We start from the raw sequence: 24,304 nt of genomic DNA on the forward strand, positions 1-24,304 counted from the left end.
AAGGGCAGGATGAGGGTGTTGTGATTGGTTCCTAGGTGGCGTTCCAGGATGGTGTTGGGAGCTGTCTCAGGATGGGGGTGAGTCGTCCCTGGGGGGCTGGGCTGGACCTTGAGTATGTGAGGGGGTGCTCTGGGCCCCCCTCCCTTGTTAGGCCTAGGGCTGTGTCAGGATCGTGTTTCTCGGCGCCTGGAGCCTCCGCGAGGCCGAGCTGTTCCCGGGCCTCGGCCAAGCCGCCCCAGGCGCTGGCACTGCGTGAGGAAGCAGGGGGGGTGAGGGGGAGTGAGGGGGGCTGTGAGGGCGTTTATGTAACTGCCTCCCGGAGCCGCCCCATCGCCAAACCCCAGTGTGGGACTTTGTATGATTGAGAACGTGTGTAACTCTGTGTGTGTGCCTGTGTGACAGGCAGTGTGAATCAGTACATGGCTGTGTGGCTGTGTCTATGTGTGGGTATTGTGTATAAGCGTGTGGCTCCGGGAGTTCCGCCCTTCAAGAACCTCTAGTTCCCAGTCCCAAGCAGGGGACCCTGACTCCCAGTGTGCCGTATCTAGTTTAAATACAACTGTTTGACTCTTTGAAACTGTGTGACTTCACATGATGATGTATTTGACGTTTGTAAGTAAAACAGAGAGCCTGTGCGTGAGTGTTTGTATTTGGGTAGCCAAGTATGTGCCCCACGGTGGGACTTTCTGATGGTATAGCAAGTTAGAAATAAGCACTATTTCTGAAGGAGCACTGGACAAGGTAGACCTCGAGAGGTGGGGCATGCGGGCAGGGGCTCTCCTTCCTTGAGGACACACTAGTAGGAGTGGGAAAGGGTCCTTGCTACCCAACGGCTTGGGATGGCACAGCTGACTCCTGGGGGTGAGAGGTGAGAGGTGGTCTAAATCTCGGTCACCTTCCAGGGTGGAGGAGGGTGGAGCCAAAAGTCCTGCCACAGAGCCCTTCTTTCATGGTGGGTATAAAACTCTAGGGACTCAAAGTCAAGGAGAACGTCCCTTAATGTCCCAAGGCCTTCTAGGGTTATCAAATTTGGGATCCCCATCACTCATTTGCAGGGCAGTAGAGCTCCCAACTGGAGGCGTTATTTCCTGCTGCCCACTGTGGGAGGGGCAGATGGTGAAGATGGGGTGACACTGGGGGCAGGGTGACCGTGAATGGGGGTTTGGCTTAGGGATAAATGCGCCATAAGACAAGGGGGCTGGTGCAGAGCCAGGAGTTTGGGGATAGGGGTGCCTAATAAAGCTGGAAAGGAGACAGGCAGAGCCTGCAAGGACTGTTAAACCCCGTCTAAGAAGCCTGACTTTACCCCCACAGCAGTGAGGTCCAGGAGGGTTCAACACAGGCTTAGGAAGCTCAGAAGCTCGTGTGCAGATAGGGCATTGAAGGCGGCAGGAGCAGAAACCCACGAGTGCTCTGCTGCCCCAGCTCAGGTGGGAGGAGAATCGGTTCTGGGCCAGGCGCTGGCGGCGGGAAGGAGAGCAGGCCGCACCCTGGTAGTTCCGTAGGTGGGCGCTGCCTCTGTGCTGGAGCCGCAGCCTGAAGGGGAACGGGAATCCCGCAACGCCGCCAGGTGTCGCTGTGGCCTCGGGGAAGCGGGCGCGGCTGTGGGGTTGGTTGCTGCGCCCAGAGGAACTGCGGCTCGACAGGCGCCTTGTTCCCGTCCGATGCGCGCCTCTCGTCCTCGCTAATTCTTTGACACACCAAAATGACCAGCTCCGGACCCCGGTTGCCCCGCGTAGACCCTGCCCCGCGCAGACTCTGCGCTGGCAACCGCGGACTTAGGCACTGCCGACCGCAATCCCGCGTCCCCAGGTGGAGACGTTGGTCCGGTGCGGAACTCTCCACAGCTCTCAACCTAGCAGAAGACGCGGGAGTATCCGGAGGTCAAGTCAGCCGAGCAATGACCCACAGATCGCGACGCCTGTCCGCCCCTCCAGGAGAGGGGCGACCCCCTGTGCACCCAACCACGCCCAGGCCCAGTTTCCGCGCAGGATGAGGGGCAATTCCTGATCCCCAAAGATTCCGTCGCCCCTGCCCCGCTCCTTCCCGGTGCCCACCACCTTATTCCGGTCGGTGGCTTGATGACCTGGAGGCTTCGGGCCGGGAGAGGCTGGATAGGGACACCTACTGTGGATGGGGGTGTGATGATCTTAGCTGGACGCCACTATTTCGTTGTGTATAGTTAAACCCCAGCCGGCCCTCTGTAAGCCTCAGCCCCGCTGACCCCTGCCGGTTGCACTGAGGGGATTCTGAAGCCACGGAAGTGAAAGTGAAAAGCCCGGGCAGTGGCGGGAAGGTTTTTTCTGCAATGGGAGTCCCCGAGGCATTTGTTGGGAAAGGGCCCGGGCGCTCTGGGCAGCCTACTGGGGGAGGGTGTGAGGAAACAGCAAGATATTTTCTTCTCACTCTCCACCCCCAGTCCTGGAGCAGCTCCCTGGAGGTGCAAGGCACCGGGATTATGGGTCAAAGGTTAGGTGAAAAGTCCGTGGGGTGGGCCACTGTTCTCTGCCTCTGGCATTCACCCTTTCTGTTGCGCTCTCGAGTGGCCTCAGAAGTTGGTCTGGTTGTCTAACCTTAATTCCCCATGTTTTAGCCAGACCGGAGGCCCGGGGGCAAGTGAAGTGAGCACACGGCTCCTAAGAGGCCCAGGCTGTGAAAGGAAAGCTCGAGGGGTGAACCTCCATCGTCAAACTTGTGCGTGCTGTCCAGGCATAGAAGGCGCACCCTCCCTACCCCTTCATCCTAGTGGAAGTTTCTCCCCAGGCCAGGTGTTGGGGCGGGGGGCAGGTGAGAGGAAGGAGAGGGTCGTAGTGCTGGTGACACCGTAGACTTGTGGGAGACGAGGGCCTGGACTCCCAGCCTGGTCCATCCCGGATCATGGGAGCGAAAAGCCCCCTTTCCTCCGCGCGAGGTGTGTTGTGTGCGTACTGCTGGGGGCGATAGAAATAGGGCAGAGGCGGAGTTGGCTGGCCTCCTCTGCCCTACGTGGGGCCTGGGCGCTCTGGCTAAGTGGGGCCTGGGCACTCCTCTCACAGAGATGCCAGCGGGAGGACCCCGAGAGTTGGCCCGGTTGTGCCAGGATGTCGGTACAAGGCAGTCAGGGCCTGAACAAGCGGGAGTGTGCGCAGCGGAGACCTGGCCAAGGCTAAGTGAGAGTGTGAATGAGCGACCTCGGGGGATGGGTGCGCGCCCAGGAACCCTAGGGGATCCCGAGGAGTGGGTGTGGTATGTGGGTATGTGCTCGCGCGTCTTTGAAACCCGCGGTCGGGTCTGCGCGTGAAGCGCGGGGGCCACAGCAGTCTGGAGGGCGTTCCCGAGAAAGGCGAATGTGAGGGGGCCCCGCGTGCCAGTGCGGGCGAATGTGCCAGCGGGGGGGAGGGTGCGTGCCAGGTCGAGGCGACTGCGGGGGGGGGCGCTCATAGGCCTGCGCAGGGTGAGTGTGCCCGCGTAAGCGGGCCGCGCGTGCCAGCGCGGGAGCGTTCCAAGGCGGGGGCGCGCGGGGGCCGTGGCCAGGAGGGGGTCGTGGCGCGCGGCCGCGGAGGCGCGGGGAGACAAGGCGGGAGGGGGAGGGGAACGAGGGCGCGCGCGGCCGAGCGGGCGCCCGCGGTCACATGGGCGAAGGAAAGAGGGAGGGAGAACGCGAGGGAGGGAGGAGGATGGGGGGGTTAAAGCTGCCGAGCGCCGAAGAGCCGGTGCAGAGCGGGCGGCGGCGGCAGCGGCAGCGGCAGCGGAGGCGGCGGCTCCAGCCGGCGCGGCGCGGGGTTCGGCGGCGGGATCCGGCAGCGGTGCTTGCTACGCGCTCCCTGCCTCGCTCCCTTTCGGGGGCGGTCGAAGGGCGAGGCACGGAGCCCAGGCGGTCCGAGGGCGCGGTGAGTACCCCGCGGCGGACCTCGCGCGGCTGGACCCTCGGGCTGACCGATAGACCCGTGGCCCTTGTGCGCTCAGTAAGAGGGACGGACACGCGTGGGCCCGCAAACGGGGGTGCGGACAGGAAAGTTCACGGGAAACTTTGTCCGCAAACTCGGGGGCGAGGGCGCAGGAGAAAAGGCCCCCCACGTCCTGGCGCGTCGAGGGTTGGGCGTGGTGGTGGTGGTGGGGGCGGACAATCCGCTGGGGGGAGGTGGCCGGGGCGGATTGTCCTAGTGTCCCTGTTCTCCCTCACTCCTCAGCAGCGCACGCGGGGTCTGGGAAAATTCCGGAGCTTGGGGGGGAGGGTCGCAGTGACCCCCGAGCGCCCGGAGGCGGCTTCCTTCTCCGGCAAAAATCTGGACTTCAAAGCGCCCAGGGGTGTGAAGAGACGCGTCTGCCAGTGTATGTGTGTCCGTGTGAATCGCCGTGTGTGTATGTGTGTGTGTGTGTGTGTGTGTGTGTGTGTGTGTGTGTGTGTGTGTTGTCTCGGCCAGAGCCTGTCTGTGGTTTCCTCGTGAGTCCACCTGGATGTCTCTCCATGAAGTGGGTCTTCTCCAGTGTCTCTTTGTAAGTCCTGTGTTGTGTGTCTATGTGAATCCATTTGTGGTGTATCCTCATCTCTTTGTAAGTCTGCCGGTGTGTGTATCCTCCAGTGCGGTTCTGTGTGAGCCGGCCTTGGTGTCCCTCTGTTGCTCAGAGTAGTGTATCTCCCGTGCGTGGGGGCTGGGCCGCTGGGGAGGTCACCAGACGGACAGCTCTTCTACTCGGCTCCTCTCTTCTCTCCTCTCTCGAGCCTCTCCTGCGTCTAGCTCTCACACTCGGCCGATCTCTCTCTTGGCCCCCTCCCCCCTTCAGTAGCTTCAGGCGGGCAGGACTATTTCACGCCTTGTTGAAAATTCGGGATTTTCTTTCTTTTTCCGTCTAGTCTCTCTTTGAGAAGCGTCTGTGTGTGTCTGTGTGGCTGGCAGCTTGTCTGCAACACTGGGTGTGTGTCTGCATGCCTGTTTAGGAGTGTGTCTGTAACATTAGTTGTTTTGCCTGTAATACTTGCTATATTTGTGTCTCTGTCACTAGGGGTGTTCAGGTGGCTGTAATCACTGAGGTGGTGGGAGTCTGGGTGTGTTTGTGCATCTATAATTGCTGTATGTCCAGAGGGTCTGAAACATGGCGTGTATTTTTGTGTATCTAATTCTGGGTGTGATGGTGTACCATCGCATGGGTGAGGATGGGGCTTGAACAATTGAATAGTCCTATGGCTGTAGGGCTAGCCTGGGCTGGGTGGGGAGTGCTGTGTGTCTCAATAAACTATGCCTCCCGGTCTCCATTATCAAAACCCACACAAATCCTCTGGACTGGTTTTTGGGGCTTCTGGTCAGGATTGGTGGCATGGAACTCCATTAGGGCTAATACTCCACCTGGGATCCTGAATCTTCTACAAAGACTAGGAGTTTATCACACTCAAGACTTCTTGGGGCTCTGGAATTCACACTGAGATTCACACTGGGACACTTAAATTCACATGGACTCCCACTCAGAATTACACTAGGACAGTGGGACTCACACTCAGATTCACACTTATGTCCTAGGGATCATATCCAGCTATACACTTGAGTCCTGGGGTTTACACTCAGACACACTGGGGCTCAAGGATCACACTTAGATTCACATTTCTATCCTGAGTTGGCTCCTAAACTTACATTGAGACCTGGAGTCCACACTCAGAATCTCACTAGGGTCCTAGGGCTCACACTTGGACTCATGCCAAGGCGCTGGAGCTTATTCCATTTACACTCACATCCTGGGGCTCGTATTCATTCATAGTCGTAGTAAGACTAGAGGCTCACGCTGAGACTCATGGGGAACCTGGGGCTCACATTTGGACTCAAGGACTCAGATAGGACACCGAGGTTCATAGATTCATGCTTTCATCTTGGAGCTCACACTCAGACTCACACTAGGACTCTAGTGATCACACGCAAGATTCCCACTTACATCCTGGCATCACTTAGGGACCCAATGTTCACAATCAGACTTAGAAAGGAACCCGAGTGCTCACACCCAGACTCACATGGGGAGCCTTGGCTCAGAATGCCCTTGAGACCAGGGGCTCACACGTAGACTTACTAGGACTGTAATGCTTATACTGACTTCTGTGGGACTCACATTTCAGTCCTGGGGCTTACAGTCAGATGCACAGTGGAGCCTAGGTTCACCCTCAAACGTATACTTCCATCTTGGAGTTCACACTCCGACTGACATCCCTGGCGATTACATTAAACTTACCCTCCCATCCTGGGGCTTATATACTCAGACTCACACTAGGGTCCTAGTGCTCACACTCAGACTCATTGCTTACATCTTAAGGCTTTCATATTCACATGGGGGCACTGGGTTCACACTTTGAATCACACCCAGTTGTACTTTCAACCTGGAGCTCACATTCAAACCCACACTAGGATTGTGGTGTTCATACTCTCAGTGGAACTTAAAACTCCTAGTCAAATACAGCCATGCTTTCTTTTGGCTTATGGTGTATATCAGGGCAATTGGGGTGAGGAACAGAGATTGCTACAAGATCTGTCCCCTACAAAGGTGGGGAGGAGAGGGGATACATGTGTGATCCAATCCCTTACTTGGGCTATGGGCCGATGGAGAGCGTGGTAGGAAACACTAACCCAGTTAAATTTTTCTGCCTTTTTCCCCCAAGGAGACTAGGCTCTTGACGGGACGGTCTGAGTAGCTTTTTGGTACAGGGGTGATCTGTACCCTTAGAGTCCCCCATGTGCCATGTCCATGCACATTCCCCTTAAATTGTTTTGGTCACCCCTCCTGTGGCAGGAGGGTTAGGTGTGGAGACATAAGACTCATGTCCTCTTCCCAAGACATCTCCCCATCCCAGCCATCCTTAGGATGGGAGGGGTGTGAAGATTACCTGGTAAGGGGGTCCACCTCTGGCTCCTTGAACCCTTTCAGGGTATTGCATCTCTGATTCTAAGGGAGGTGATAGCCCCAGATCTGTGGTGAGAAGGTAGTTGGACAAGAGATGGAATTAGATGATTGGAACCCACCTTCTCTTCTCTGCTGTGGCTGGAGAGGGGTAAGGACCAAGTTATGTTATATCTCAGTGTTTTCTGGAAGGCCTGTTGAGCCCTTAGCCTGTCTCCAGGAAATGTCCAGGGTTCCCCACTCTCCTCCTAAGAGGAACAATAGCCCTGGGGCTGGAGGGGTAGGGTTGTGTTGGGCTAGGTAACAATGAACCCTAGGACTCCATCTGTCTTGAAGACACTGCTGGCTGCTTCACATACCCTCCCATTGTGGGGCCAGTGGGTGGGGTGCCTAAAGTGTGTTGTCCCCCCCCACCCTTGGGAGCCCATGAAGTCGGAACCTGGCCTTCAGGCTCAGATGGCTGGGCTGTAACTACTCCTTGTCCCTGAAGGGGACACATGCTCTCCAGCCTCCCTATGGGGGTGGGAAGCTTAGAGGCTAGGCGCCCTGCTCTCTGCCCCCCCATGGCGAGTTGAAGTGTAAATGAATTGGAAACATATGGAGTGGATTTTCTTTGAAATGCAGATGGTTGGGGGGGGACCATGTGTGCCTGGTTTGGGGAGGGGGTCCCAGAGAGAATGGAGACTAGAAGAGAGAGCTAACCCCTCCTCTCGACCCACCATGGAACATCAGCTGTATAAACTCCAGTGGCCCTGGGTGATCACACCCACCCCAGCTCCTGGCTTCCTGTGGGGACGGGCTGGGGAGGCAAGTAGTCCCTGTGGGCTAAGAGTGCTGAGGTCATCACCACCCCCCTTTGCCTCTATAGAGGGCAAAGAGAGCCCTTAAAGCACAGAGCCATGCGGGGTTGGGGTCACCAAAGCCAGGAGCTGTGGGGGCAAGGGTGGAAAGAGGAGCTGGGGCAGATGTGGGAACAGAGTTAGACCCTGCTGTTGTGGCGAACCAGTTCCTAGAAGCTGAGGCTAGAGCTACAGCGGAAGGACATGAAGTTAGACTGTGGTCGTGACTTCTGGTTAGCACAAGGGCCCGTCCTGGGCTTTAGGAATAGACTGAAAAGTCCTCAATCCTACAGGAGGACAGGATTTTCCAGACCTGGGTACTCGGTATGCCCCACCAAACACTATACTTTCCCCTGGCAACACACAGCAAGGTTGCATAGTAATTGCCTGTGGGCTCTGAGACCCAGGGACTGGGTCAGCTTTGCTCCCTACAATACCCTGCCCCTGGCACAGACCTGGTACATAGTAGGGGGGCAGTGTTGAATAAACAATACATCTTTCTCTCGCCCATCAGACTGAATGCTCCTTGTGGGCAGAACCGTATCCCCAACTCCCAGCATAGTGCCTGGGGGCGGGGGGTTAGGTGCCCAATAAATGTTGAGGAATGAATCATTGAGTGGGACAGGCCACAGGGAGAGGGGACTCCCTGGGGTTTGTGGCTGGAGACCCAACAGCCTCTGTTTTACACCCCTGTTTGGCTCAAAGGACCCCTGAGTAATTGCAGGCTAGACTAAAGGAAGGACTTCCCTGTACTCAGGGAAGGAGAGCAGATAGGCAGCTTCTTTCTTGAAAGACTTAGGGAGACTGGGTCAGGGCAATGACCCTTATTTTGTGGTAGAGGTTGGAGGTCACCTCTGTCCTCTCCCCAGCTTAAGGATTTTTCAGAAGTTGGGAAGAATACTTCTCTCCCTGTGTGGTTGTGAGCATGTCCCTTGCTTTCTCCAGGTCTGGGTTTCTCGGACTCTAGCCAAGGCATTGGACCCCATCTCCGAGCCTCTGAGGCTGGGCTCTGAGGTTGTTAAGCCGTTGTAGGCAGCATGGACTGTCTGTATTGGTTATTAACGGCTGGTTCTCCGAGAACACAGGGTTCAGATCCTAAAAATACCCTGTCCAGCCAGAGCCTAGGAGTTGCCAGTGTGGGCTGGTGCAGCACTGGCTGCATCTTGATCAGACAGACACAGAGCCAGGAGAGACTTGGGAGAGTGCAGGGAAACTGAGGCAGCATGGGCAGGAGAGTCACAGGAGCTAGAACCTTTGTTTTATATAGAACAAAGGTTGATAAAATTAGTGGTGACCGTTAATTAAATTATGGCAGCATTTAGGGCAGGGGTATCCACACTGCGGCCCGTGGGCCAACTGCGGCCCATGATCCATTTTTTATTGACCTGCAGCAAATTCCAAAAATACATTTAGTTTACTTAAATAAACCAGGTGAGGCAATACGTACTTCACTTTGAGTGAGTGGCCCGGCTATTTGTGTATTTTATCACATATGGCCCTTGGTGAAAAACGTTGAAAAAAGTTTGGACCCCCCTGATTTAGGGTAATCTCTTGTCTGCAGAGGACTTCCTTCTCAGAAATGCATCAGGAGATACGTGTGGTATCAGACATAAAAACGAAGTAGTCAGTAGTAACCATTTCAAGTCCAGCTTCAGGATGTTCCAAAATAAGTGTGTGGCAAAGAAAAATATCTCCAAATAGCCTTTCCTGAGCCACTGCCCCCATCCCTACCTCCGAGAGCCCTTCCTTGCAGCCCAAGTCCCAGTGAGGCTCTTGCATACCCCCTTTTATAGGCCCCACCTCATCTCTGTCCCCTAGGACTCTCTGTAGCCCCTCGCCCCAGGAGAACAGAGCTGCATAGTGGTCCCACAAAGGTAAGAAGAGCTCCTCCTCTGAGGGTAGATGCTGTGTGACCTTGGCCCGTGAGCTGACCTTTTTGGGCCCCTCTGTGAAATTGCAGGACTGGGGGGCTGGGCCCTTGCCCAGGCCGGGAGAGAAGGCGGCTTTGGCACACATCCAGGCCCCTGACGTCAATGACTCTCCAAATAATGGAATCAATATTGGGTGGTGGTGGTGGTGGGGTGGGGGGACAAGCGTGAACCAGGCCCCAGCGATTAGAAACAGATCAGCACAAACCCGCAGCTGATTCTGATAGAGCTGCCTTGGAGAGCTAGGGTGGGAGGCCTGGAAGGAGGTGGACCTGGGGGTGGCGGGGAGCTTCAGGAACGGGAGGCAGAGCCACCAAGTGTCTAGAGCGTGAGAGTACACAAGTGGGCAGAAACTCGGGCTTCCTGGGTTGGAATGATGGGTGGGACCCCTGTCTTGATCCCTTCCTCCTTTGAGCCACTGGGGTTTTAAGGCTAGGGGATGTTTGTGAATGGCGACTTCTTTCAGCCAGTGAGTGGGCAAGGGGAGTTCAGAGTTCATCTCTCTGCATCCTAGACCAGGGCCCCTAGGCTGTATTATATTAGGGGTCACAGGTTATGCCCAGGGTAGAGAGATTTCTGAGTAAGACCTAAGGGAGATGACCTTTTGCTTGGAGGCAGAGGGCATTAATCCAAGATAGATGGGTAATCCCCCTCAGATTGGGAGTCTGGTCTCCTTCATCAGCCCGTGTTCTCTCAGCATCCTAGAAGGCAGCAGGTGAGGATGGAGGGGGCCATGGATCCATAAGGGGCTGGACTGGCGGCAGCTGACAAAAAACAGGAAGAAGGGCTGGGGGAGCAGCTGTAATTATGGGGCATTTATTATTAATCAGATGAAATTGCTGGAAGCAGCTGGTGTAATCTGCGTAGCGATACAGACACTGCATGCCCCCCCAACACGTGTGTGCGCGCACGCGCGCGCGCGCACACACACACACACACACATTACACACAGCCTAAGCCTTGTTTGCTTTCACAGTTTTTTTCTTGTGAAGGTTGGATGGATCTATATGTCTCTGTGTCTGTGTATGTTGGTGTGTATCTGTCTGGTTTTTCACGTCAGCCTGTACCCTCCTCTCCTTCTATTGTCTCCCCCTCCCCTCCACTGTCTCTGTCATTCTTTGGCCTGATGTGTGCCTCCTGTCTCTGTCTTCCACTCTGCCTCTCTCTCTTTGGGCTTATCTCTTGGTGTGTCTCTATCTGTTATCACCAGCCAGCCCATCTCTAACGTCTTATTTTAGTTTCCGGCCATCTCTCCCTGGTTGATGGTTTCTCTGTATCTCTGGGTAGAGTTAGATGACATGGAGACCCTTTCTCATGGGTATGCGTTTAAGCACCTGATCATGCCTTTGGAACCTGGTTTCTGGGGAGAGGGACATTTGGATCCTGAGGCGCTCCTTGGTCTTATAGGTAGTGAGGGCTCTGTTAAGTGACTGGAGCTCATAGAAGCAACAATGGCTTTCAAGATCATCCTGAGGACAGCACCGGCTCCTTTACCAACTACCAGCTGTGTGACTTTGGGCAAGGTGCTTTTGTTCTCTGAGCCTCAATTTCCTCATCTGTAAAACGTAAACAGGATTACTTCTAACAGTTGTTCTGATGATTCAGTGCGAAAATGCATGTTAAGTAGTTATCATGGTGTCTGGCTCATCAAGGACCCTGATGAGGGTTAGCTGTTACTGTATTATTATTGGGAAAGGCACTGTACAGGTGAGAGGTCTGCAGCGGCAAACTGGTGTAGCAGAAAGGCTTTGGAACTAAGACTCAAATCTTGCTCTGTAACTAATCAGCTATGTGGTCTTTAGCAAGTTGCGGTACATAACCTCCCTGAGTATCAGTTTTTTTCAAGTGTCAAATGTGAATAGTCCTAGAACCTACCTCACGGAGAAGTCATAAAGATTAAATGAGAGAATGCATGTAAAATGCCTAACAATTCCTGGCACGTAACAGATGCTCAAGAAAGCGGAATGGTGACGAGGCAGATTATAAGGATGGGAAGATGGTGGGTGTTCATGCCCTTCCATTAGCCATGTGTCTCTATATGAGTATGCATGTGAGAATGTGTGTGATACGGAGGGACTTGTGTCTGGGAACCAATTGTGTGTGGATTTTGGATTGTCTCTCTGTGTGTATAGTGTGTATCTGTATGTGGTGTCAGGCCACTGGCTTCTGGCCTCCCTTTGTCCCTGTGGTTCAGAACCTGAAGTCAGCAAGGGTGCCAGATGGAATCTGGACTACTCCCAACTTTTCCTCTTTTAGATGTTTCTCTGCTGTCTGCCTTTGTCTCTCCTTCTTACAGTGGGGTTGTGAGTATGGAACAAGCTCTGAGTTGGACCAAGACCTATGGTTCCTCTGTGACCTCTGATTTGTGCCCCTTGCCCTTCTAGAACTCAGCCTTGTCGCATCACCCCCCGCCCCCCACCTTCGTTTTGGAAGTCTCAGGACGAGTCTGGTCTGGAGGAAGAGGAGGGCATTGATGTGCTCAGTGTGCGGTCAGTGGTGAAGAGGTATGTGCTGGGGACCCAAGCAAGGCAGGTCAGTCTCAAGGCATCAGGCAGATATGGTGGGTGGAGCTGTAGGTCCTGGGACATGAGTAAAGGAGTGCCTGAGACCCCTTCCTCCCCCACCCCATCCTTCCTCCTGAGACGTTCTATGCTCTCATGTCAGGCCCATAAAGGGGAAGGGACTTACCCATAGTCACACAGACAAGGGCGAAGACAGGTCAGTACACTGGGTTCTGCATGAGGGGCTGAATCCTGGATGTGGGAATGTGTTTCTATCTCATTGTCAGGATCCCTTTCTGCCCCCAAAGAGTCTCTCTGGCTTGATAGGGGAAACAGCTGAGTTTGGAGGAGATAGGATGGAAGGTCAGAAAGTCCAGAATCTTCTGGGGCCAGCCGTAGGGCTGGGCCTGGTTCTCCCCTCCTTTCATTCAGGCTAGGCAAGGCCCCCGGATTGGCAGCCCGGGGGTGGGGTTGTGCAAGGAATTGAGGCGCTGGAGCGGAACGGAAGGGCCTATTGTCCAAAACCCGCCAGAGGCCCACAAAGGCCGGCTGGGCTTTTCATCTCAGCTCCCAAACAGACTGGCCATTTTCCCGGCCCCGCGGAACTGACCCTTCAGAACTAGGACTGGGGTGTTGTTCAGGGTGGGGTGGGGGTGTCCCAGGCTGACACATGGCCATAAAAAAGACTTAAAATGGAGCTGGGATTCTGAAGAGAAGGAAGGGAGGCTCCAAAGGGCTGTAGAGGGTTAAGATTCCATCTCACTCTTCCCAGAGGACCAAAGGACAGAGTGAGGTATCCGATAGAAGTTCAGATTTACACAATAATAGGTAATAAATATTTATAGGGGGCACACCTGGGAGGAGTCTGATGGCTAGTTGGGAAAGTGAGTTACTGAGCTGTGAGGGCACATAATCCTCCCCCCAAATTGGGAACACTTTAGGGAGCTGGAACAGGCTGGAGAAGAGAAGGCTAGTGGTCAAGCAAGAGAATGGGCTCCCTGCAGCAGGAGGGACTGAGGCCAGACGGCAGGAAGGACTTCCTGCCAGTGAACAGTAGCTCAGATGCCCTGACCCTGTCTCCAGGGACCCCAGAGGATCGCAGAGAGCAGGGGAGCTGGAGAACACCCCCAGGGGTTAAGGCTGAGGCAGCTTCTGTGGAGGCTAAGGAGGCTGGAGGGAGGACTTGGCAGTTCTGTCCACTCTCCCCCAGCAGCACCTCCAGCTCCACTTTAAAAACAGCTTTTTAATTTAACAAAGTGGATGAAAAACTGTTTTTGGAAATAAAAGATATCTGCTGTCTCCCAGGCTAGCACTCAGCCCTTGCAGAGAGCCTCTCTGGGTTTCTCCCGCTGCCAGTGGCTCCTTTCTTCTCTCTGTGTCTCTGTCTCTCTTTTATTTATTTTTGTTCCTGCTCTGTAGGCACCCCAGGTTCCCCTTGGCCTCTCTCCCCATTTCAGTCTCTGTGGGAGTCTCATCCTCGTCTCTTATCTCCATGTCTGCATTTCCTTGTGTCTCTCCTCTCCCAGTCTCTCTTCTGGGGCTTGTCTCTCTCCCGATTTGTCTCTGTCTCCCAGCCTGTCTCAATCTCTGTCTCCCTTCCCCCCTTCCTTTCTCCCCCAACCCCTGCTCTAAATGGGTCTATTTAAAACACCCGACGCTGCCAAGTCAGAAAAGCGTCTCCTGATAAAGCGCATTAGGCAGAGGGAGGGAGGAGGAAGGAGGAGGGAGCAGCGGGCGGACGGATTGATCCAAGCCCGTAACCCCATTAATCAGGCATCGTGGATCCCCCTCCCTCCCCCAGCTTCAGCCCCTTCAGAGCTAAAAGCCCCTGAAATATTTATCACCCCTCCCCCATGGGAAAGTGGGGAGGGTTGTGTGGCCCTTGGTGTGAGCATCCCCAGCTGCCTGGTGCCCTCCCCCCCACAGCATGTATGTGCACATGTGTGTATGTGCTCATGTGTGCACGCACGGCTGTGCACACCTGACAGGCCCAGGATCCAGCGGCCGTCTTGCCCCCCCCCCCCCCACTATCTGAGCAACCAGGTCCCCTGGGCAGTCCCTGGGAACCCAAAGAGTCTGGCTGGGTTCCTGCCCTTCCGGAAGGGTTGGGTATGCAGAACAGGGAGACTTTCGGGTCAGTTGGAGGTCTTCATGCCCCCCTCAAAAGTGCAGTACCTGGAGGACTGGGTGACATTGCACTGCCATTCTCAGAAGGCAGGAAGGTGAGCTGGGGTTCAGTGTCCAGATTCCCCCAAATTTCCAGTGCAAGAAGTAACTTGGGGAATAGAATTGGGGACTTCATGTTCCTAAAATGCATGAAGGTAACTTGGATGACTGGCTGAAGTTCCCCATTTATCCTCATAGGGTAGGAATATGACCTGGGGGTGGGTTGGGGGGCCTCTCATTACCCTCAGAAATGCAGAAAGGTGAGCTGGGCCCGGGTGGGGGTTCCCATCACTTCCTGAGGTCCCATCACTCTCTGGGGGTGATGAGACTGGATCGCACATGCCAGGGCTTACTGATTCCCCTGGCAGCAGAGGTCAGTTCTGAGACATGCAGGGATCTGTCCGAATTGGTCTGAGGCAACTTTGCCCTGGGCAGGGTCAGGGAGGCCCCGGCGCCCGGAGGGTCCCTTCCCTCTCCCCTCCCCCTGCATCAAGTGCCACATCTCCTCCTGACTCAGACAATTAGATTCAAAGGATGACCTCACTGCCTGCCGTCCCTCACTCGCTCCCTCCGCTCGCTCGGCTTGCTCGTTCGCTCGCGGCGCGCCCCTTCCTCCCCTCCTCCCTGCCCGCTCGCCGCCTCGCTCGCTCGCAGCTCGGCCCGGCCCCTCGCCCGCCTGCTTGCCGGCCGGGACTTTCGTGGGGACATCCCCCCGCTCCTGCCTCCTGGGCCAGCCCGGGCCTGCCCGGGCCGCTCTGGCCTCAGCCCCGAGCCCCGGGGGCCAGATGCTTGCGGGCGGGCGGACTGACCCACTGAGCGCCGGAGGCACCGACGGGGCGCCTGCGCGGGGACCCAGGTCAGTGGCGGCGCGGCGCAGGGCCGCAGAACTTGTCACCCCCGCTGCCGCTGCCGAGACGTCCCCGCCTGCCCGCCAGCCCTCCCTCCTGCTTCTTACTTGGCCCCCGCCCCCCGCGGCTGCTCGGCGTGCTCCCCCTGCCAAGCTGTCTCTCCTCTTTCTACCCCCGAAGCCCCCCTGCCTCTGCAGCCGGTGGGAGGGACTGGGACTTCCTGAGGTCCCAGGGATGGGGCCGGGGCCCATTGGCTGCAACTGGACCAGGCCTCTGAGAGAGGAGAGTGTTCTGGCTGTGTCCATTGGCCGGGGGGAGGGACTACCACCTGGGTGGGAAGGGGGCTACTGAGAGAGAGGCCCAGGGTGTGGGGGTGACATCTAGACAGAGAGGATGAGCTCCTGATATCTCTTTTTTCACATTCTGTGGGCTTCTTGCCTGGCTTCATATGTCCCCACCTCCAAACTAACTTTATTCCCCACTGCCTGGTTTCATCTGGCCCCCACAGCCTAAGTTCTTTTGACCCTGTCACTTGGTTTCCCTAGACCCTGCTTCCTGATTTCTCTTGTTCCCATTGCCTGCTTTCCACAAGTCTCTTATCACCTGGCTTTATGGATTATCCTGCCTGGTTTCTGCTGCCTGGCATTTGCTCTCTTGCCTGGCTTCCGTGGAACCCTATCGGGCAGGCTCCCTTTAGGATGGGGCATCAGGGCCCAAGCTACACCTGCAGTGTCAAGTGGGAGGATGGCAACAGCATTGCCAATTGTTCTCAGGTTGGGGCCTGGCAAGCACAGCTTGGCTTCAATTCTGCTTGGACAGAGACAGGATGACCTCTCTTGTGATGGGGGGTGGGGCTGCAGGGTCTCAATTCCTGTTTTCGGTGGTGACCAGCTTTGTCAGTGCTATCCCCATCTCTTTGGGCCTGACAGTGATGTCAAGGGCCTTGGCGGGGGCTGGGGGTTCAGGTTGAAGCCCCATCTCTTTTCCCTTTCCTCCCCTCCTGCAGCCAGGCCGGTCATTGGGATGCCCTATAGACTGTTGTGGGCACAGAGAGGTCTTGAAGAGGCCTGGGATCACACAGCAGGTAGCTAGGCTGAAAGCGCCTTCTGATCCTCATCCTGGAGAAGAGTGGGTGAGGAGGGGAGGCAGTAGCGGTCTGGGGAGCGAGCTGGTTTCTGGGGTATTCTGGCTCCTGCTGTTACCAATACCACCATCTCTTCCCCCAGGAGCGTCTTCATCCCTCCAGTCTGGCCTGGATCTCCCCTCATTTCCAAATGCTGATGAAAGCAGAACTAGGGGAGGAAGTAACTGCCTAGGGAATAATCGTCTTATTTCCTCACTTTTTAGGAACCAAACAAGTCCCTCCTTCCTGTGTTAGGCCACCCTAAGCTTTACCCCCCTTCCCCTAAGCACAGCCTGGGCAACCCATTGTCCCAGCACAGAGTGACTGTTCTGAATAAATATCTGTGTACTTCCTACTGCTGGGTATAGGGGTGTGAGAGGCTGAGGGTGAATGGGGAGCTCTGAGTTTTTGGAGGTATGATGGTATCTGTGTGGAAAATGGACTGTTCTGAGTGTGTGATGGTATCCATATGTGAGGCCATCACTGTTCTGAATGAGCATGTGTGAGAAAGTTTGTGTGTGTGACTGTAATGCGTGTGTGCACGCACACCAGCGTATGTGAGGCTGTGACAGCGGGTGTCCACGTGGGAGGCCATGATGTGTGGCCTTGATGGTACACTCTGAATGCCAGTGTCTGCGAGAGGTTCCTGGGTGTGTCTGTAAAGCTCTGGCTGTGTGTATGTGGAAGTGGGGGCTTTGGGGAGCTCTGCTGGGTGGTCGTGAGAGCCCAAGTGTGTGCTACAGCCCTGGGTGAAGCGACCACTGGGTGCTGTGTGAGCATGTGTGCGCTCGCTCGTCCTCATGCCTGTGTTTGCCCATCAGGAACAGATTGCTCTGGCTTCCCCACTGTGAGGAGGGGAGTCAGGGAGGGAGGATGGCTTGCTTGTGCCCAGCAGACCAGAAGCTTCCGCAGAAGTGTGTGCAGTATGTGTGCATGTTGGGGGGCAGGAAGAACAGGACACTTACATGAAGACAGTTGAAGTTTCTGTTCCCCCGCTCAGCTCTTGTTCTGTCAGAAAGACCATCTTCATTCAGTTCTTTTTGTTACAGACCTATGCCTCACATGCACTGCCTCCCGAGCCCATGTGTGTGTGCATGTGTGTGTGTGTGTACACATGTACACAAGCTTGCAAGCATAGGCCTCTGTGTATGTATGTGAGGGTGTGTCTGCACCATGGCAGTAATGGGGCCAGGGGGTGGGGCGTAGTGGGAGATGCTGAGGCAAATAGGTCTTTTTGCCTCAAGTCTGGAAAGCTGTTCTGTCCATCCTTCTGTCTCTGTGGAAGGCCCTGTTGCCTCCTTCCTGCTTCTGCTTCATCTGCTGTGAGCTCTCTCCCCCATCAGCTAAGGGAAGGTCCTCCTCATTCAACCCTATTGCTCTGCCCATCCCCCACCTTACGTGGCATTCTTCCAGCTCTCTAACCTCCTACTGCAGCATTCTGTCCCTCCAAGAGGAGCAGACTCTACTCCCTGTAGACTTAACCTGACTGGTGTGTGGGCCTTTTCTGGGTAGAAGGTCCTCCTCATTCTTCTAGAAACCGGAAGAGACTCTGGACTAGGGTTAGGGGATGGGGGATTTGGTGCTTGTGCCACAGGTTCTGTGAAGCTGTCCTGAGCCTATGTGCCCAAAGGGAGGATCTTATCTGCCTCTTCCTGCTCCCCATTGGAGAGGCAGGGGGCTGGACCAGATGACTTTTGAGGGAGAAAGCCCAGAATTTTTGCACTAAGCAGTTGCTTAAGCACAGGTCTGTATATATGTACACACACAGCCCATGCCCAGGTCACTAGGCAGTCCCCCCTCCAGAGTGGGGCTCCACATGTGGGCACAGGCTGGTAGGATTCAGGCTCCTACTTCCCCGGGGCACCTCCCGGCTGCCCATCCAGGCTCATCATGGGAGGGCCCCAGGCTCCCCCCACAACACACCCGCACACACGTGCAGCAGGGCACGCACATGCTGACCTCAGGGTCCCCACGGTGCAAGAGGCTGGGGGTGGGGGCTTTGAGCACTCAGAGTCCAGGCTGCTGCCAAAATCCATCGGAATCCTGTCCCCCCCAGGCCCCCATCTCCGGCTGTGGAGGTCACAACAGCAGGTGCGGATACCCACCCCCCCAACTCACTCGCATTGAGCCGCCTCCTTTTCCACAACCTCAGCCAACGGCTGGAGCTGGGGACCGCTCTCCCTGCCTCCCTCCTGCCCCCCCAACTGGTGCTCAGCTTCTTCTGCCCCCTTCTATTGGGGTGGGAGGAGGGGGCCTGTGTTTGGGTGGGGGTCCTTTCCCCTGAGCACTGGGGCTTGCTCCTGGCGTGGGTGGGGTTGTGGTAGCCCAGGAAGAGATAAGACTTGAATCTTGAACCCAGGGATGGTTTCTAGGTCCTATGTTCTTTGGGCAGGGGGAACCGAGGGCTGAGAGGAGGGCCAGGTCTAGATTCAAAGAATAAAGAGAGAGAGCCAGAGACGAGAGACCCAGAGACAGGAGAGAGGACACCACCGGGTGTAGGAGCTGCCTGCCTGCCCCCATGGCCAGCCACCCCAGCCGCCCCAGCCTAGGAGCTGGCCCCTGACCCAGCCCACCCCCTCCCCTATGGGGGGCCTGCCGGGCCAGCTGCCAGGGGCCAGGCCTTCCTCCTCAGCCTGTCCCCCCATCCCCCCAGCCTCTGGACCACTTAGGCCTCTGCCCCCGCCCCCACCGCCCACGCTGTCCAGGCTGCCTAGGCCTGGTGGGATCTGGGGGCCTCCAGGCCTCAGCCCCTCCTCCCCATGCCTGGAGCTTCCCGCCAGGCCAGCCCTGACTGTCTCCTAGGCTCCCCCTCAGCCCGTGCTGGTCCTCTCTGCCCACCACATCCTCGTCCCTGTCACTGCCCCTGCTCTGTCTCAGTTTTTCTCTCCAAGTGTAGGTCTGTCTTCCTCACTCCACCCTAATTCCTCTGCTGGTTTGAGTTCTCTTTAGAGTTCCTCAGGCCTTTGAATCAGTTAGCTTGTACTAAGTGCTGTCCTGAGTTCTTGCCTCATTCCCAGGACAGGCTCTCTATTGCTGCTGTGGGGAGAGGGAAGGGGATGAGGTCCCAGGACAGAGTACTTTGTCCCTTACACAGAGCGGTTCTGTAGTCTGGGGTGGCCAAGGGGGACTGGAAGCTGTGGAGATGTCACCTTGGACCTGCTATGGGCCTCTTGCCCTCCATCAGATGAATGTTTCTGACCTCACCCAGCTGGGGGGATGGGGGGGTGGCCAGGCCAGTAATCTTCGTTGGATCTCAGTTTCTTAGAGGCACCACATGGGGCCTCCCTGCTCATTCATTGTCCAGGACAGATTGAGCCTACCTGACCCTCAGCACACTCATGCCAACCACACCCTGAAGCTCCGAACACACTATTGCTCATCAACACACACACAGTTAGAGCCAGGCCACAGGCAGTGGTGCTCAGAACCTCTTATCCCCACCCTGGATGTGGTGTGGATTCCTCAGGGTTGGGCGTGTATAACCTAAACTGCTATCTGCTTCTGCAGGGATAAATAGGGGTTTTCTAAAACTTACACTTCCCCTTCTTCACGTTCTACCTTCTTCAGCTGGGCAGGGGCTGAGGGTAAGGGTGCAGGGCACCTGGGACCTTGCTGGGGGGTAGAAGGGGTGTTGGGCCATGGTTCCTAAACCAGAGTCAGAAACTGGGTAACCGAGGTCGCTGATCTGGAGCCTGTCACTGTACCTGTCAGTCTCACTGCTGGCGACTCAGCTTCTGTGTTGCCAGGATTACTGGAGGTCTTATTCTGTGTGACTGTCCATGTTACTGAGTCTCTCAATAGCCTTGTGTCACTGTGGATGTCATCATTGTTACTCTATGTGACTGTCAGTCTCGTTGCATTTTTGATTTTGAGGTTACTATTACTGTGACTGTGTCAATGTCAACAGATGTCATTGCCCTGTTTGTTGGTGTCATTGTACGTGACTGTCACTCACTGCATTATTGTCACTGCAGTGATTGTCAACACCCCTGTGTGTCATTGTCAACTGTACAACTGTGTTATTTATACTGAATGTTTTTATCACCATATAATGGTGTCTCTGTCACAGTGGGACAGCGACAGTAAGTTGGGAGCCCAGGATTTGTCTCTTAATGTGTCACCTGTGTTTGTGTGTGTATAACGATGCCACTCTGGGGTTCTGTGTCAGGAGAGGTGCTGGGCTCCTTGTGACAAGGGGTTTGGACTGCTGGGCTCCTTTCTTGCTAGTAGGGTGCCCTCTGTTCCCTCCTCATTCTGGTGCTGCGGTTAGAGGCCAGGCTGGCTCCTGGAAGGGTCTGCAGGGAGCCTAAGTCAGTCTGCATGGCCCTTATCTGGGGCATCGTGGAATTTATCCTCTAGATCTATCCCTGAGACATTGGGTGTGGACTTGGAAAATTCCTGGGAAAGATGCTCTTTGCCCTGGGATGGGCGGCCTGAGGTGCGCTAGAACAGGGTGGAGGTGTAGCCTGGATGCCTCTGGCCTCAGCCTCCCTACCTGGGAATGGGCCCAGTGGGGCCTCTGAGGGAAGGGGGAAGTGAAATTGGCCTGAGGCTCTCTGGATTTCCGTGACAGAGAGGGGCTGGGGTTTTAGTCCACCTTTTTCCCCTGGGGGCTAGACTCCTGGATTCCCAAGGGGAATCCTATAGCCCCCAGGAAGGCCCTGCTCTTCTTATCTCACATTGGCCAGCACTGCTGCAAGGACCGCATTCCCCACACTGGAGGAGTTGTGTGTGCTTAGAGAGATGCTGGAGGGTAGGCCGAGGGACCCTGCCATTGTCTCTGTCATTCTCTCTAGATCTGTCTCTCCTTCTGCCTTTGAATCTCTGCCCATCATCTACACTCTCTAGCTCTCTTCCTGTCTCTTCCATTTCTCCCTCTTTTGGTCTCTTTTTGTCCCTCTGGGTCTCTGCTTATGGCTTTCCCTCTCTCCCTGCTTCACTATTCCCCTCTCCCTGGGCCTTTCCCTTTTTTGGGTGCCCCCAACCATGCAGTGTCTGTCTTGGTACCGCATCCCCCACTCTCTGCAGCGCTCACTCTCAGCAGCGCCCGTCTCCCATGGCTGCAGCCCCGTTGGCCCAGGGCCCGGCCCTTACAGTAACTCATCGGGCTGATGGAGGCGACTTTGATGAAGAAGCCACCCCTCCCCCCGCGGGGGCCTTAGTGTGTGTGTGTTTGCTTGTGTGCATGTGCATGTGTGCCAGGCCAGCTCCTCTCCGATGCCTGCTGCAACTGTACCAGGAAGGAGCTGGAAGCAGAGGGCCACCAGGTCCCTCTTCTCTCATCCTGGGATCTAACCTTCATCTACTCTGTCTGTTCAGCCGCTTCCCTATGCCCAGGTTCCTGCTCCCATGTGGTGGGCAGTGGGTAGCCATGAGCTGAAGTGTCTTCCTGGCTGTGAGGAGAAAGACATGGGCAGATGGCAGAGATGGTGGGGGAGAGTCTGAGAGCTACCTGCAAGGGTGGAGGTGGGGAACCAGCTCTTGGCTCACTCTTTCTCTAGCACCGGCTCTAAGTTCAGAGAGTCCTGGGTTTATTTCCTGGCCCCACTACTTGCTGACTGTGACTTTGGCCATTGTCTTAACCTCCTAGGTCTGAGAAGTAGCTGAAGATAGGGGAGTGGCTGAGGGTCAGGAGCCAAGCCAAGTGGTAGCTAAGGCTTCAGGAGTCACTGTTGTGGGAGGGATAGCCAAGGCCACATGGAGATGAGCTGTGCCAGAGAGGGGCAGTCAGAGCACCTGTGGCTGTGGCTGGAGGAAAACCAGGTGCAGATGGGGGGGACGTGCTTGGTGAGGGGTGAGTATAGAAACCGGCAGGCAGGAAGGAGCTCTCTCCCATAAAGGAGCCCCCGGAAGTCAGATGCTCTCCAACTCCCTCAGCCACTGCTACACTCTGACACCCACATTTGTCTACCTCTGCTCTAGCTCTGTCTGCAGTGTCTCTGGCTGTTTCTCTGGCAGTATTTCTGGCGGTGTCTCTGGCTGTGTCTGGCAGTGTGTCGGACTGTGTGTCTGAGTGTCCCTGGCAGTGTTTGTAGCGGTGTGGATACTTCCTGACTGAGCATCTGGCGGTGTCTCTGGCTCTCTCTCTAGCTGTTTTGCTGGGTGTACGCCTATTTGTGTCTATCAGTTTCTCTGGTGTTTCTCTGCTTGTGTGTCAGGCAGTTTCTCTGGCACGGTTTCCAACAGTATCTCTTGCTCTCTGGCTGTGTCACTGATGGTTTCTCTGGCTGTGCTTCTTCCTCTTTCTCTAGTGTATCTGCATCTGGCTGAGTCTTTTACAATGTTTCTGGTGGGTGCTTTGGTTGTGTATCAGCTGTTCTCTGACCATGTCTCTGGGTGGGTATCTGGTTATGTCTACCTGTTTCTCTGGCCTTGCAGTGTCCCAGTATCTCCCAACTGTGTGGAACTGTTTCTTTGGGGTGCTGTTTGGCTGTTTTGGGCAGTGCCTCTGGCCAGTGTCTTTGCTGTGTGTCTGGCTGTACCTCTGACAGTGCTTCTGGTTGAGTGCCTGGCAGTGTTCCTCTCTGGATCTCTACTTCTGTCTGGTTGACATTCCCCCCACTCCTCCCACCTTGGGGTGGGAGAATCAGATTTGGAGCCTTCTCTGCAGGAAGTAGTTATTTCTCTGCCCTCAGGTATAAGCTTGTTCTGGGGTGGGGAGAAAGAAGACAACTGGACCCATTTTAGGAAGTAGGACAGCATGTAGGGGAGCAATTGGATTCATCCTGGATCCTGGGGACAAGTCCTGAGTGTGCTTTATGTACCCGTGTAGACGTGTGTAGACGCTAATGCACAAGGCTCCTGGGGCATGTGACAGGGGTGAAGGATGGGCTGGGGTCTCTGCAAGGACTTATGTATGAAAACCCCTCGTTCTTTTGATCATCAGTGCACAAGAAAGCAAAAGCCACATCTGACCTCAGTCACAACGTACCATGCCTTGGTTCCCTACTGCTCTGAACCTCCCCGAGCTCAGTGGCAAGGTTCACTGGAGGATAAGATCCCAGGAGCTCCTGAGCATTCAGATTTTGGCTTCCCCTTGCCCCACCCCCTCCCACCCCAGAGCACAGCAGGGGACTTTCTATTCAAGGCAATTTGGAGAAATATAGACCTCCAACTAAGTTAAAACATTACCCTTTCAGTTTGCAGTGTTTATAGCTAATTAGTCAACCTCATCAGTAAAACTGTTGTTGTTTTTTTTAGAAAAATGGCCCTAACATTACCATTGTTTTATCTCATCCGCGGTTGACTACATCTTGCAGCCAGCAGTCTTATCGAGCAACAAACCACTGTAGGTTGCCTTCTACCATTTTAGCAAACCTTTGCCTACAGATGCCAAGGATGCTATTTTTCTAGTGCTTGAAAGAGGATCCTGAGCCTCATTAAGGACATTTGAGGTCAAGGTGCCCTGGCCCTAGGGCTGGGATTTCCCAGTTTTGCCAGAGAACGGTGGGTGGGGGGGCTCCCCAGAAGGTTCCTGCCTGGGCTGATGCTGCCCCCCCACCCCTGTTTCTCCCAACAGATGGCTGCTCCTGTCCCGTGGGCCTGCTGTGCTGTGCTTGCTGCCACTGCTGCCATTGTCTACGCCCAGAGACACAGTCCACAGGGTGAGTGCTGGGTGGAAGCGGGGGGTTCCCTGCTGACCCTCTCCCATAGCCCAGCATGAGCTTTCCTTGGTGCAGATGTATGCACTCACCCAAGAGCCACACACTGGCACATGCTGGCATCGTCACCCATGAACATCCAGAGGGACATGAGTCATATGACACTTACATGAGGGTGTCTCACTGATGTTGTCTCGTAGGCACAGCCCTCTGGTCGCTCTTGGGTGGTCTCATGCTGATGGTTTCCCTGGCCTGCGAGGATCTGTCCCTCTTCCCACTAGGATAGATGCAGGGTACAGACAGGTGGGTTGGGAGTTGGGGGACGCTAGGGACAGGGCCCCTAGATAGTATTTGGTGAAATGGGGTGCCCTGGGGTTTGTGAGGGATGCAGTGGGAGGCACTGAGAGAGACAGTGGGCAAGAATGCTTCCCCTTATCCTAGAG

The 24,304-nt window shown here is 55.5% G+C and overlaps 1 protein-coding gene across 3 annotated transcripts in view; it reads left to right on the forward strand.

The window, feature by feature from the left end:
* Positions 1-3,679: 3,679 nt before the first annotated feature.
* The window catches only part of CNTFR (ciliary neurotrophic factor receptor), a 37,618-nt gene continuing 16,993 nt past the window's right edge, over positions 3,680-24,304 (forward strand). The window contains exons 1-3 of one of the 3 annotated variants that reach the window (XM_019734614.3): positions 3,695-3,869; positions 12,007-12,126; positions 23,780-23,864. In XM_019734614.3, coding sequence (XP_019590173.1) covers positions 23,780-23,864 — 85 coding nt within the window. In that variant the 5' untranslated portion in view covers positions 3,695-3,869; positions 12,007-12,126. Of the gene's footprint in view, positions 3,870-12,006; positions 12,127-14,949; positions 15,146-23,779; positions 23,865-24,304 lie in introns of those variants that run through there. The other 2 variants (XM_019734621.3, XM_074330654.2) reach the window with 2 other exon arrangements.

The sequence above is a fragment of the Rhinolophus sinicus genome, chromosome 16, assembly GCF_057876585.1.
Source record: "Rhinolophus sinicus isolate RSI-liver-muscle chromosome 16, RSI-T2T, whole genome shotgun sequence".
NCBI lineage: Eukaryota > Metazoa > Chordata > Mammalia > Chiroptera > Rhinolophidae > Rhinolophus > Rhinolophus sinicus.